Source organism: Zonotrichia leucophrys, chromosome 4A, assembly GCF_028769735.1.
Source record: "Zonotrichia leucophrys gambelii isolate GWCS_2022_RI chromosome 4A, RI_Zleu_2.0, whole genome shotgun sequence".
NCBI lineage: Eukaryota > Metazoa > Chordata > Aves > Passeriformes > Passerellidae > Zonotrichia > Zonotrichia leucophrys.
In genome coordinates, this window is record NC_088174.1 from 18,742,926 (window position 1) to 18,757,939 (window position 15,014).

Below are 15,014 nucleotides of genomic sequence, written 5' to 3' on the forward strand. Positions count from 1 at the left end.
GGCAAGAGAGCTGGTTGTGGCTCACCTGCCTGCAGGTGCAGCTGGGTGCCAGTGCAGCTTTCCTCCCAAAATAAACCAGACCCAGGAGCACCAACCCCTTGGGCCATTGCAGGACCAGGACACACACAGACTGCTTTCAGAAGTCACCTTCTGGAAATACACCTGATTTTTGGGTGTATTTTACATGCAGTGAGGAGTCCATGCCACAATGGACTGAATCATATTTACTCCCATCTGACTCCTCCGAGGAGCTCTGCCTCCAACTCAGCCTCTTTAACTTATTTGCATTGTTATCAGAGCCAGCACGCAGACTTATCAGAAATGTAATCCCTGTAAAACCCTATCTGCAGCCCATTGAGATTGGGTTTTTTGCTGAAGAAATGTGACAAAAAATTAACAGATGCTGCTCAGACCATTCACCAGGATGGGAATCAATTATGAACATTTTTGCTTCCACAGTCATCCCTTACTACAAATGCATCTTAGGAAACCCTCTCCTGATCGAAATGAAAAAGCATTTCTTTGTAATAGAAGAATAATAAATGATAGCTATCAGCCTGCATTCTCTGACACGGTGCTGGTCCGCAGAGAATTAAACTGCCACTGTACAGTTATATAAATGTTTAATTTTTTTCATCTTTGGCCACAGTAGGGTTGTCTGGAAATACATTATCGCTGCGGATGCCATCCCTCTCCAATTAGTGCGGCTGGCAGCGTGCAATGTGCAGGTGACCTCTGTGTTCCCCTCCTCGTGGAGTCTCACAGGGTTAACTGTGGCCATTTAACAGACTCCATTGAGAATTAATACAGCCATCAGAATCTCCAGAAAAATCCCACACCCGGTGCCGCAGATGGCAAGAACTCTCTCTCCCGCGTTTGACTCTTTTATGACAGCAAAACAAAGGCTTTTAATGATGTTTACCATGAATTGAATTAAACAGCTGAAGACCAGTTCATAATCACAGCATTTTGTTTTCATATCCTTAAGTCTTTTAGCAGTGGGGCTTCCAGTGGAGCCTCAGCTCCAGCTTATCTCAAGATATAGCCAAGTGCCCCGAGGCTCCCCGCGCCCGAGCACCAAACCTCCTTAATTGAAACAGACAGGATGTTTGCATTGGCTGTTTGCATCCCTCAGACACTAAAAGCGACATCCAGGCCCAAGTACAAACGACACTTGGGCTCAGCTGAACTGCCTTCCTCCAGCTAACACCAGTCTGGCTTCAGAGCAGGACTCCATCCCTGCACATGGGGATGGGAAGAGCTGAAAGCTGCCACCTATGCAGGGGAAAAGATGCAAACGCTCGCCCAGTGGCCTGAGCTTATCCCTTGTGGGATGCCTGGCTGATTGTCCACGTGCTCTGCCGACCTGTGGGAGGGCTGGGATGGGAGAGCTGGGATGGGAGAGCTGGAATGGGAGGGCTGGGATGGGAGGTGGATGGAGGGCTGGAGGGAGGCTGGATGGAGAGTGGGATGGGGCTGGAATGGGAGGGCTGGGATGGGAAAACCATCGGTGCTCTGGAGGGGAGGCAGGCAGGGCCACAGCTTGGGCACAGCGCCCTAATTCCTGCCCTAATCCCAGCTCCAGCACTCCCTCCCTGTCAGGCACATCTCAGGTTTTCTGCCTGTGAGCAGAGGATAATCCCAGCTGCTGTCTCACCTGGCAGGCGTGGAGTGAAGGTTAATTAACATCTCCCCAGCGCTCAGAGGATGCACAGCGCTGTCCCCAGCAAGCACTGAGCACCCTCACTGCACACCCCGGGGCAGCAGCCGAGGGGCACAGGGGCCGTGGGCGCCCCCAGGGCACGGGCTCACCTTGCTCGGGGCCCTGGGAGCCCATGGAGGGCACGCTGGTGTTGAGCACGTCGTTGACGGCCGTGTCGCAGTAGAGCCCGCGCTGCACGTCGTGCTCGCTGTCCGTCTGGTCACTCTCCTCGTGCCCGCTGTCCTTCAGGCTGTTCCCCTCCAAGTCCTTGAACGTGGAGCTGCTGGGGAAACACAGCTGTCACTGCCTGGGTGGGACACGGGGACCCCTGACACCCCGGGGTGCTGCAGTGAGAGCTGCGGGGATGGGAGGTGCCTGTCCCCCCAGCACCCAGTGGCACCCAGTGGCACCAGTGACACCCAGTGACACCCAGTGACACCCAGTGGCACCCAGTGGCACCCAGTGGCACCCAGTGACATCCTGTGACACCCAATGACACCCAGTGGCACCCAGTGACACCAGTGGACCACGGCACTCTGGCACCAATGACACCCATGAACCAATGACACCCAGTGGCACCCAGTGACATCCTGTGACACCCAGTGGCACCCAGTGGCACCTAGTGATGCCCAGTGGCACCCAGTGGCACCACGGGCTGCTCTGCATCTTGCAGAAGCTCAGAATGAAGCAGGATTTGAAATAAAAATTTAAAAATATACATTAAGTGAGCTGCTTCTACAACTTGGCTCTCCCAAGCTGCACTACCTCATACTGAAGTTACACAAGATCTAAACCCCATTTTTTTAGGTTATAAGCCAAGTCCTAATCACTTCAAGCTCAAAAACAAAAGTCTTCCTGGAAACAGGAATGTCTTTTAATCAAGATGATGCATTCTTATTTTTAAAAATAAACCAGCGATTGTGGGTCCAAGTTCACGCAGCTTTAAGGAAATGTGACACACAGTCAGACATCCCTGACATCCTCTGCAAGCACAGCACCGAGCTGCTCCCAGATCTCCCCAGCAGCCCCTGGAATGCAGCCAGAGGGACGGAGGGACAGGCTGGGGGAGCTGGGATTGCTCACCCTGGACAATGCTCTGGGAACACAGCCCCTTCAGATCCCAAAGGAATAACTTTTTACATGGGCAAATTGTGATAGGACACACAAATAGAGGGAGAGTGACTCTTTACACAGGCAGATAGTGATAGGACAAGGAGGAATGGTTTTAAATTGGAAGGAGAGATGGTATTTAGATATTAGGAAGAAATTCTTCCCTGGGAGGGTAGGCAGGCCCTGGCACAGGTGCCCAGAGCAGCTGTGGCTGCCCCTGCATCCCTGGCAGTGCCCAAGGCCAGGCTGGATGGGGCTGGGAGCACCCTGGAAGGTGTCCCTGCCATGGCAAGGCTGGCACTGGGTGATCTTTAAGGTCCCTTCAAACCCCAACCATTCTGTGACACTATGACGAGCTGCATTATGGCTGCATTTGGGACCCCAACACCCTGAGAGGGGCCATGCCCCAGGAGCAGGGGTGCTGTGAGCAGCAGGGACACCGTGGGACACACCTGATCCAGGTGGCACAGCCATCAGGGCGTCCCCAGGGACACCCACCCTGTGCCCCTTCCACACCCAGCCTGGCATGGCAGAGCTGCCCCCATTGGGAGGATCCACCTGCAGCCACTTCTCTGAACTTTCTCACTGGCTGATGTGGTGTGAGACGTCAGGGAAAGCCTCAGCCTGGGCTTCAAAGCCCCAAAGAGCTGGAGATTTTCATTACTTTGAAAAGCCCTTTTGTGTCTCCACGGAAACCAAGCAGACCACCTACCATCTAATGCTCTGCAAAAGCACACGAGGGGGGAGCTCTGAAATACATATAAATTGGTAAACCTTCAAACACTACCTTTTAAATAAAGATGTCCCTATTGAAGCCGCTGACTTTGATTCCAGGTGACATCAAAGATTTTTAAGTTAAGAAAGCACTACAAATCTACAATTCATTTGTGTGAGTGTAGATGAGCGGGAGAGGCAGGCAGACAACACAGGAAAAGTACAAATAGATTAATTAAGTGCTGGATTTGAGAAGATTCACTCACCAAAGATAGCAGAACTACAACATCTTCATAAAGGCAAAGGATGAAAATGATGCCACAGTGTGTTACAGAGAATATTTTTTGTTCTCAGATGTCTGCACAGCACTCCTGGCACCCGTTGTACTTAAGATAGAAGACAAAGGTAGAGAGCAGGGGAAGCGCTGTCCTACACGGAGCTGCTGCTCGTAATGCACTGTGTTACAAGGCATTTATCCTCCCTGCAGTGAGCCAGACTGTCATGCAGCAGCCCCTGACGTGCCTCCATGGCTGACACTTCCTAAAGCACGGGCAGGTCTGGGGGAATCGGCAGCAGCAGCATCTCCCAAACAATCCAGGCTTGGAGTCAGCCCCCTGTGCAGGTGAGTGCTGCTGCCTTTATCTTAGGTGTGAACGGGGAAAGATTAATGGATTTGGGGTTTCTCAGTGTGCCTGAAGGCTCTCTGGCAGCAGCAGCGTGGCCCAGGCCAGCCAGCTCTCTCAGTGCCACGTTAGCATGGTTAAACAGCGCGAGCACTCGGGCACACACACCCGCTCGCAGCCCCTCGCTGCTCGGGCTGCTAAGGTGTAAACAAATGGGCTCTCAGCCAGGCACAGAATTGGGTATTTCTACTGCTCAGATCAGATCTCAGCAGCTCAGGGCTGGCTTCTGCTCTCTGTAAAACCCCTGGTTCAGTGATGGCTCTGCAGAGTCACCAGCACAGCTGGGCTGGGCATGGGCACGGCCATGGCTTGGTCCCAACACACCCTGGGGAGAGCAGGGAGGTGGGCAAGGAGCTGCTGGGCCCATCCTGCACCTGCTCCTGTGCAGGGAGCTGTTCCTGCAGCCCTGTGAGGAGCACTGACCACGCTGGGTCAATACAAGTGCCTTCCTGAGCTCCTGCCCCTGGGCGATGCTCACCTCTGGGTTAACACAGCCCAGCAGGGCTCAGCTGGGTAACCCCGGTGTGGAACCCCCAGAGACAATCCCTCACACTGCCAGGCTCTGAGGAGAGCAGCGTTTCACCCAAAGGGCTCTGTTTCCCCAAGGGTGACTGCCAGGTTGCAGATGAACTGATTGTTTCCTTTTACACACGGGGAAAACTCAGCCTGGCCAAGTGCTGTTTGCCTTGGTATTCAAACTAAACCAGTGAGCTGGAGCCATGAGCTGCATCCAACCCAATTACCTGCCCCCAAACAACTTGGTTTTTTTTAATTTTCCCCGCCTCACATGGCAGGGAGATCTCACCACCCAAATCTATCCTTTTATTCCTGTGCATTCAAATGGAATAAACTCTCAGAATTTGAAAGTTGTCAGGGTAACAGCACTCTACCTCACTTACTGCACCTTCCCAGCATGAAGAAGCCAATGAGAAGGAAAAAAATATTTCCTTTACTGCAAGCCATGAGCAATGGGACTTAATGGTAAATAAGTACTGTTTTAAAAGCAAATTATTACTCTTAAAAAGTTTTGCATATTAAAATAAGCAAGTAGTATATAAGGCAGCATGAAAGAACATTAAACCCCTGGGATCTGGCTGGGCAAAGCAAGCCCTCCAAGCAAGCCCACGTACCTTTTTATTAAATGAGCTCTGCTGTTCACGTAGTTGGAATCAAAGGAGTAGTTCTCAGTCTGCAAGGAGGAAAAGAAAAAGGAGATGGTTACAAGTCTGATTTTTTCCATGAGTGGGAAGAGCCAGGTGTGCAGGGCCAGGATGAAACCTTTGGGGAGGGAAGGAGCATCCCATGATGGCACAGGCCCCTGGGAACAGGACAGAGATGGAAAACCCCAGCACCTGTCAGTCTTTCCAGCAACTTTCACCAACAAAAAAGCTGGCTGGTAACCACAGAACAATTTGCAGAGAAGAAACAATGTGGCTATGCTCAGTTACAAAACTAATTGCTTTTAATTCCCTGATGGACTCCGTTCTGTGTGTGTCAATTTGACTGAAAGTTCAAAAGGTATTTTTCTTATTAGTGTATAATTAACATGTTAAAATATTTATTGCATAGATATGTAAATGCCAGCAAGGTAATCCCCTGCCGGAGAATTTAATGCGGGCACTTTTCTTTGTTTTACATCATTTCATTTCCAGAGACAGTGGGCTCTGTTATTAATAAAAAAGCAAACAATGGGTGACATGCTTAAAAGTTGGAGGGGAGTAAAAGAAGGGGAGAAAAGTCAAAGGAGTTGTTACTTGCAAGAAAAACCCACCAACTCGTTCTGCACTTGAAACACATCTTTTAAGCTGAGATTACACAGCCCTGGGGCTCTGGGGCTGGCAGCAGAAGGAGCAGGCTTTGCTCTGCTCCCCTTGCTCCAGGACAAGAGCAGCATCCTCCCAGGACAGCAAAGGGAGCATCCCCCTGCCCAGCCCTGCCTCCTCTGTGCCACGCCGCTCCTCGCCCCGTGGCTCCTTCCCCAAGAGCTGCTCTGGGATGCCACGGCCTGCTTTTATGGCAATTATGAACACGGTAAAAATAAATGCATGCATCTTTAATGTCTCAATAAATAAAGGAAAGCAGAGTCTGCTGCTAACGTAATCACAATGGCAGGATGTAGGGAGAGGGGCCGCTGCAGCAGAGCCCGATGTGAAATCCAATCGTGCCCCAGCAGAGGTTACATGGCTCTGCCAAGATCATAAAGCACAGGCAGCCCTGGCGAAGTGTACCCTTTGCTGAAATACAGCACAATGTCCAATTTACCAAACAGGAACCTCCCGGGGAGAGGCAGGCGAGGAGCAGCGAGCCAGGGGAGCCGGCCCAGCGCTGAGCACAGCTCTGTTATTGCTGCACACAGAATTGCTGCAGGGGAGCCACGCTGCAGGTTTACTGCACACACCACTGGGCCTGCACTCCTGCATCCCTGCTCCTGCCGGGGACTTGGGTGCTGAGAGCTCAGGAACAGACAGACACACGGACTCTCAAAGCATGTGATACCTGAGAGCCCAAACAGCACAGAATCACCTGGCCTGTGTGTGTCTGTCTGTCCATGCCAAGGAAGGTGGGTTACAAATATATCTGAGAACCCCAAAACCACAGAAATCACTTGACCCTGTGTTTGTCCATCTGTCCCAGGGCTGCCATCTCAAGGGGGTCCCACAGCAGCCCCCAGCCCCGCAAATGAGCTGAGAGCAGCCAGGCAATGGAGGGCAGAAGGGATGGGAGCCACTTTTGGCACAATCCTCACAGGGTGGGGAGCCCCCCACCACCCAGCACTGGCAGATGTGGGATCACAAGCCCAGAGCCCCAGCTGGCTCCATCCCTGCATCCCCAGCAGCAGGGAGACCCCTGCACCCACCACTGCTCCATCACCTCCATCCCTGTGTGTGCACAGCCCTGGGAAAGCCAGGAGAGGAACAGCTGGGGGAGAGGATGCAGACAGCAAATTCCCATATACACAGGTACACTGAACAGCTTTAAAACACTCAGAGCATGGACACTGCATCGCCAAGGCTTCAGGGGCCAAGGAACACCCAAGGGAAAGTCAGACCACTGCCACCAAAACCCCACAGGCAGAGGAGACACCACACATGCTGCCATCAAACTGCCACAGCCCAGACCTGGCTTTATCCCCCTCAGATCAGCATCCCTGGGAGCTTTGCTGTTGATTTCAAACCACAACCAAAGACCATTTCCTGGCTCAGCTCGTTCACTGATGAGCAAATTCCCCCTGATTTCTGTTCAATGGACTGGAGAAATGTCCTTCCTGTGTACTCCTGCCCCACATCCCTGCTCAGGATGCTCTGCAGCACTGAGAAACCCCCACATGCACACAGGACAAAAGGGCTCTGAGGGGCTGGACACAGCATCCCAGCATCCGTTCCCAGGCCTGGAACTCCCCATCGCTGGACACAGCACAAGTCATGATAATTACTTCCAGATTTCAGGCAAAATGAGGAGTGACACAGCCACAAGGATGGGAAATCTTCTTCCCTGCACCCTCAGAGGTGAGAGCTGCCTGTGCTGCCCACGCTGGCACAAGGGTGGGCTGCTCATCCTTCCCTCCAGCCCAGTTTCTTTACTTAGCCATGGGGCTATCTGTCAAGGTTATCTCCATGCAGACTAGGGGATCAAACCAGAAAAATAAAAAAAAAAGATTTTCCATGGAGAAGGGTTGCTTTACAGCTTGCATTATTCAATCAAAGTTCACTTGATTTAATTCTAGTTCATCCTGCAAGGTGCAACCACTCACAAACAGAGGCAAAATGATGGGAAAGGAGAGCGTCTTCGACATGTCAACATTTTAATTGGGAAAGGATCCACTCCCTCTCTTAATGAGACCCAAAGAACAAAGTCAAAGCACAAAAAAGAGGGAAAAGGTAAGGCTGGCTGGCACCGATGAAAGCGTGCTCTTCATCAAGTGCATCACTGAGAGGCTGGCCCTCATCTTCTTCATTATTTTGGCAAAAGCAAATGAACTGTCACTTTCTCACTAATCAGCATCACTCCTGCAGGAATCAAAGCGGAGCCCAGCCCCAAGTCCAGCCTCTGCTTTCCACGTTCAGAGCCAGGCACAGCCAGGACCTCCCAGACATGCTGGCAGCTCTCATCTCCTCGCTGTAACCGAAGAAAGGATGTTCACACTTGTCACCATCAGCCCCACGGCCGCCGTGCCAAGAATAAACAACACATCCCAGACACTGGGAAACGCTGAGGAACACCTTGCATGAAGCCTGAGGCCTCAGCCTGCATTTCTCTTGGAGAAGCCCTGCTGTCCTCCAGGGACAGGGCCGTCCTTGCTTTCCAGATGCAGACGTGTTGGTGGCAGTGCCATCCAAGAGAGCCCTGGCTTGCCACACAGCTTACCTAATTTGAAAAACGCTCTTAACCGCTGCCTTAGCAACACAAACATAAATATAACAACAGACACACTCCAAACTGAGCAATCAGGAGGGAAATATTAAACTTTCTTTTTTTCCCCTAGCGGTTGCTTTTGGTTGAGGCCTGCCAACTCCATTAAATTAAAAAATAAAAGATGTCCAAACGTCAGTGTAACTCTGGATATCGATGGGAGGACTTCCCCGACAGCAAAGGGTCTGTTAGCACCAGGGCACTGCTCTAAGGACTGCTCACTCCCTGCCTTGGAAACAGAAATAAACCAGAAATAAACCATAAAATAAAGCATCCAAAGGCACCTCAGCAGGAACTCAGGCAGTGCCAGCAGGAAGGGCAGCAGCAGCTCTGGGCAGGGCTGCACACACAGAGGATGCTGCTCTGGGCACCAGCAGCACTGCACACACAGAGGATGCAGGCAGGGTCAGTGCAGGGTGTCAGGGACGGGTCCTGGGCCGTGCCAGCAGCCTGGGAGCAGCACAGGGGTGTCCCTGCAGCCTGCTCGCCTCAGGGCAATGCCTGGCAGCTGGCTCTTTATCACTCTTCCTCCTTTCAGCAGTTTCAGATGTGGGATAGCTTTCAAACCAAACTCCACAGAGGTGAAAATCCAGCTTTCTCCACGGCAGGTGGATGCAGGCTCTCGATAAAGGTTTGGTGCCTGCACATCAGCCCCCAGCACAGTCCATGGCTGTTTGGAGCTGGAGCCATCTCTCCCAACCCAAAGTGACAGGTATCCATCCATCTGCCAGCCCTGCCTCAGAAGATGGCTCTAAAGCATCTCCACACAGGGATTTTTTGCCCTTCTTCTCACTTCAGGGTGAAAACATTTCTGTCTTTCCACAAATTACTGTAAACCTGCTGCAACCTCCTGCCAAAGCATGTAGGGACTCTTCACAAAATCAGCTTCATAAAAATGACACATTTAGCACCACTTTTTCAGGGTTATCCCTTGAGCCTTTTTTCCCCTACATGCCTTGTTAATAAAGCTTGCATGTCACCCTTTATTATTAAAAAACAAAGCGGACCTTTCTCCAAGGCTGCAATGTGCATCTCTCCTTTTGGTTTCACAAAATGCTCCAGAAACATCGACGGCTCCTCATCCTCTGCTCCAAGCTGCACATCTCCACCCGGAGCAGCAGTCTGCTGACTCCCCTCTGTGCTGCAGGCATCACTGGGGACCACAGAAATGGCAAATTGTCCCCCAAAGTCCACTGGGCCTCCCTGCTGGGGAGGGTAGGGCTTGTAAGAGCACTTCTCCTGGTCCTTGTGTATCCTCAGTCCTGCTCTCCATGGGCCACTCAATCTCAGGCTCCAGCATCTGCAATAGAACTGATGCTGCCTGTTAGGAGATCTCACCAGCATTTAATTCTTATGGTTTGAATTACATTGTGGGTGATACAAAATTCATGCAAATTAAATAAGAACGCTCCAGCTGCACTCGGGAAACAGTGAAAATTTCAAAGTAGGGACCAGGTCAAATGAAGTATGCATCAGCAATGAGGGAAAGTCATTATCATTTAGCAAGCTGCTTATTTAGCCCATGGGAAATAAGGAAGAGGTCTGAGACTCCTTCCCACAGGGAGCAGGCGCAGTGGGAAAGCCCAAGGAGCACTGGGATGGAGCACTGGGATGGAGCCCATGGCCCAGAGGAGCAGCCAGGCTGGGGATGATGCTCTCACACCCAGCCACAGGGCTGCTGACCCCTGCACACCAACAGGAGAGGCAGATCCAGGGCTGGGGTCCCCCTGCACACAGACCCAGCAGATCCAGGGCTGGGGTCCCCCTGCACACAGACCCAGCAGATCCAGGGCTGGGGTCCCTCTGCACACAGACCCAGCAGATCCAGGGCTGGGGTCCCTCTGCACACAGACCCAGCAGATCCAGGGCTGGTGTCCCCCTGCACACAGACCCAGCAGATCCAGGGCTGGGGTCCCTCTGCACACAGACCCAGCAGATCCAGGGCTGGGGTCCCCCTGCACAGAGACCCAGCAGATCCAGGGCTGTCGTCCCTCTGCACACAGACCCAGCAGATCCAGGGCTGTCGTCCCTCTGCACACAGACCCAGCAGATCCAGGGCTGGGGTCCCCCTGCACACAGACCCAGCAGATCCAGGGCTGGGGTCCCTCTGCACACAGACCCAGCAGATCCAGCTCCGGGCTGGGAGCACACTCAAAGGACGTCAGGAGAGATTTCCCCCATTCTGTGTGATGGCTCATAATTAGTAATTAGCCCTGTGCTACCAGCCCTCCTCTGCCCAGAGCGGGGTCAGGGGCCAGGACCATGAGCAGGTGCAGTGCCTGACCCATGAGAGGAGCTCTGCCCCTGCTCTGGCACTGACAGCCCTGCAGCACACACAGCTGGGAGATGCCAAACCCCTGCTCCCCAGGTCCTGATCCCCCCATAGTGGCACCTCCTGGCATGGTGGGTGCCAGAGGTTGGACAGCAGCAGCAGCCTGAGGCTTTGGGTTAAACACCAGTGCAAACCCCACCAAACAGCCACTGGGGCTTCCACATGGGGGACAATCAGCAAACGCTGACAGACGCAGTGTGGGAGCGATGCCCAGCTCACAGCGAGGAACCCACCACGTGTCCCCTGACAGCCCAGCTGTGCCTCTGACACCCCTGCAGGGTCAGCACCTTCTGAAAGGACCCACCTGACCCCTGGTGCCCATCAGCAGCTCCAGCCACCCCATGGGCACTGCAGCACAAGCCAGGAGGGGGCACAGGAGCAGGACACACCTCTAACTGCCCCAGCAGGACAGAAAGAACACATGAAGCAACTCAGCCCTTAGAGGGCATTGAGCAGCCATCACCTGGAAGAGCAGGAAGGACCTGGCCTCTGGCATGTCCCTCTGCAGCCCTGTCCCCACACCCAGCTCTGACAGAGCCTCTCCTACAGGAGCCTGCCAACTGTGAGCTACAGCGCAGTGCCTCGGAACCAGTAAGTGCATCTAGCATCTGATATTGATGGTTTATAATTAGATGTAATACAGCAGATCATTTTCCTGCCCTTGATCAATGAAACCAGCTCTGGGTTTGGGGTTAGGCTGTTTTGCAGACTGATTGCTGCCTCAGCCTACTGGAGCAGTGCCTGGCTCACTTCAGCAGGAACGAGCAGAGACGAGGATGTGCAAACACAGCATCCATTTAGATTTACTAGCCCCAAAATATAAACAGAATATTTATTTCTGGCCTTTTAAGTAGTAATTCCAAATTTAATGAGGTACAATGAACATTCCTCAGAGCCAGACTCTATGGCTACTTAACACCACCAAGCCTCTAATTACTACTGCAGCTTAAATAAAGGGCATTCCGTTATGATGGACATTATTAAACACTGGAGGAACTGAGTCCAGCCTCCATTTTCTCTTGATGAAATAAAAAGCACTGCAGAGAAATCACTGGGAGAGTTCATCCTTTAGCATCACTCCTCTCATCAGACTAAGCAGCAGTATCAAGCCAGACTCTATTACAGTGCAAGCATCCCACTAATCCACGCTGAACTCCTGTCCCCTCCCCAAATAAACACAGGCTTTGTCATTTCTTGTTTGAAAATGGATGGGAGGCAAGAGAAAAGCTGCTGCTGAGATGTGATTTTGAAAAAGAGGTATAGGATTAAAAACTCAGATTGAATCCAGGAGCAGCAGCACACAACAAAGCCAAAATTACACCCCACAAAGCCACAAACTGTGTCACCGGGCTGGATTTGCCAGCAGATAGAAATCTACAGTTATGAAGAGCAAAAATCCCGAAACATCTGCCTTACACCCCCATGGTATCTATAACCCCAAAGCTTTTCGGGGGGCATGGCACAGGGGTCCTCCATTGGAACCATCACAGCAGATACCTGCTTGGCACCACTCCTCAAAATCTACTGAAAAGCAAAATACTGACCCAAAAGTGGGGCAGGCTATCCGGAGAGGAGCATCCAGACACGTTCTCACAGGGGCCGAGAGCAGCAGGGGCTGGTGATGCCCTGGCTGGGACAGGAGGGACTGGGGGCAGCAGGGGCAATGCCTCCCTCCCTGTGCCCACGGATGGGGCACAGCCTCCTGCACAGGGCTGCTGCCTCGGCGTGCCAAGGAAAGCTCCCTGCAGGGATATAACACCAAATAAACCTGATAAAAGGGGGGCTCCCATTCCCCGTACCTGGACTTTCAGATGTGCAATGGATCCACACATGCAGCTCCCAGCACAGACTGCACCCTCCCTAGGCAGTGAGAGAAACAATCTGGATCTAATCAGCAGGCCCAGGGTGATGGGGCATGACTTGGAGATTTGTTAAAAAAACCCTTCAGAACTGTCCTTTCCCTGCCTCCTGCCATTAGGAATGAAAACAAATATAACAGAAGAACCTTTTTATAAATGTTCCCATCTCCAGGGCTAAATAAAACTCCCTGTCATTCACCTTCTGGAGTGGCAGGTCAGGCCAATGCATTTCGTAGGGAACAGGAGAAATCACAGATTTGTCACTGCAAAAAGGAGGAGGAGGAAAAAAAAAAAAAAAAGGAAAAAGAAAAGCCAAAACCCAAAAACCATTGCAGCTGAGTTAAAAATAGGGAAGGTGTGAGATGGTGCTGCCAGCTTGGCACATCAGAGCCAGGGGATGCCCCCCGAGCATGCACCAGGGCCCACAGGGACCCTGGCCCTGCCCCATTTCCCAGAGCAAACCCCATTTATTCTGGTTTTGGGCAAGCAGACAGAGCTCCCCAACCCACACAGCCCCAGCATCCTCCTCCCATGGCATCACCAGAGGCCAGAGCTGGTGCCAGGCTTGCCCCTGGCACACGGTCATGGGCACCCAGACCCAGCCCCGGCACCTCTGCAGCAGCAGCAGCTCCTGCCTGGCCTCAGCTGCAATCCCCCCACCCTGGCAGATAATCAAAGCCAGACAAACCCTGGCCTGTGCTCATGGTTTTATCATTCACAGTGTTTATCTGCAATTGCATGGGAAGGCTTGCAATCAGGATAGCCTCAGGCAGCTCCCACTCGAAGCCTCCGGGGGATTTCGCTCACAACAAAACTCTTTATCAAAACCAGTTTTCCCCTATTTTAATGCTTTTTTCCCTACTGGTGCAGGAAAACTCAGCTCTCCAGCCCACAGAATCTCCCTGCAGCCATGAGGCTGGCAGCAAATCCGAGCAGGACTGGCCTTCCTCCCACTGCCATCGCTGTCTCAGCTGCATGGGGAGGGGATGTGAAGCTGGCTTTGCTCAGCCCAGCCCTTGCCAAAGGTGCCAGCAGCCCCAGCATCCCTGGGGACACTGCAGCACCCTCTGCACAGCCCTTCCTCCCTGGGAGCCAGGCCACCAGCTCTGGGCCAGCAGAAACCAGGAATTCAGCTAGCAGGAGCCTGTGCTCTCCCAGAACAAACTGCAGGGAAATGAATGAATGACAACACAGCCCTCACCACACGAGGGGATGGATCTCAGCCTGGCACTCGCTGGGTGCCCTCTGCCATCCCCACCCTGCCCACAGCCACCCCACATTAGTAACAGCCTGGTAAACACAGCCCCTTGGTTATTACAAAGATGCCAAAACCTTACTACTTCTTGTTCCTTCCAGTTAATGTACCATGGCCGAGGATAAATTGCTATTACAAGGAACTAAAAATAAAAATGTTTCAGGGGCCGTAATTGGCTTGTCTTGTTGGGCTTTTTAAGGAGCCAAAGTACCAGTTCCAGGCTATTAGCCCTAAGGTTGTAGGAGAATAGTATAAAATATTTCTTCATTAAAACCCTACCTTCTCCATAGAGGTGTTTTTCTTTAGGTTTTTTTTCCTCCTTTCCTTCTTTCTTTTTTTATTCCTCCTTTTTTTTATTATTATTATTATTTTCTTTTTAAAAGACATGCGTTATCAAATGAGCTTTAGTTAAAAGAGGGCTTGGAAAGCCCAGGGGTGATATAAATAGACAGAGCTCAGTGCAGCTGGAGAACCAGCCCGAGCCTTCACTCATCTATTCAGGTCATTTTTCTACAAAACTTATGTAATATTCCTCAGTTGCATCCATAATCTTGGGTCATTTTTAATAATCAGCACCAAATCTTGCAGTCCTTGGGGAGACAGTGCTGAAAGCACCCAGTGGGTCCAGTGGGACAGGACCATCACCCATCACAGGCTGCAACCCACTTCAAGGCCACCAAAGGTGCCCAGGGTGCTCCCTGAGATGGGCACTATGGTTTTTGTTCCTTTTGAGGCTTTTTGATGCTATTTGGTTATTACAAGCTTTAACTACCATTACTCGGTATCAACAACAAGCACGACAATCATGGTTTTGTTTTTGCAGGGAGCCAGGAGCTGGGTTCCAGGATCCATATGTGTCTCTTTGAGCTCAGGATCCCTGTGGGTGCTCAGGATCCCTGTGGGTCTCTTTGAGCCCAGGATCCCTGTGGGTCTCTCAGCTCAGGATCCC

General features: G+C 51.9%; 1 protein-coding gene across 2 annotated transcripts in view; it reads right to left on the minus strand.

Moving 5' to 3' along the window:
- The window catches only part of PCDH19 (protocadherin 19), a 59,620-nt gene that overhangs the window by 27,110 nt on the left and 17,496 nt on the right, over positions 1–15,014 (minus strand). Inside the window, exons 3-4 of one of the 2 annotated variants that reach the window (XM_064712733.1) lie at positions 5,340–5,398; positions 1,813–1,982 (exon numbers count right to left, since the gene is read on the minus strand). In XM_064712733.1, the coding sequence (XP_064568803.1) occupies positions 1,813–1,982; positions 5,340–5,398 (229 nt within the window). Of the gene's footprint in view, positions 1–1,812; positions 1,986–5,339; positions 5,399–15,014 lie in introns of both variants that reach the window. The other variant, XM_064712732.1, reaches the window with a different exon arrangement.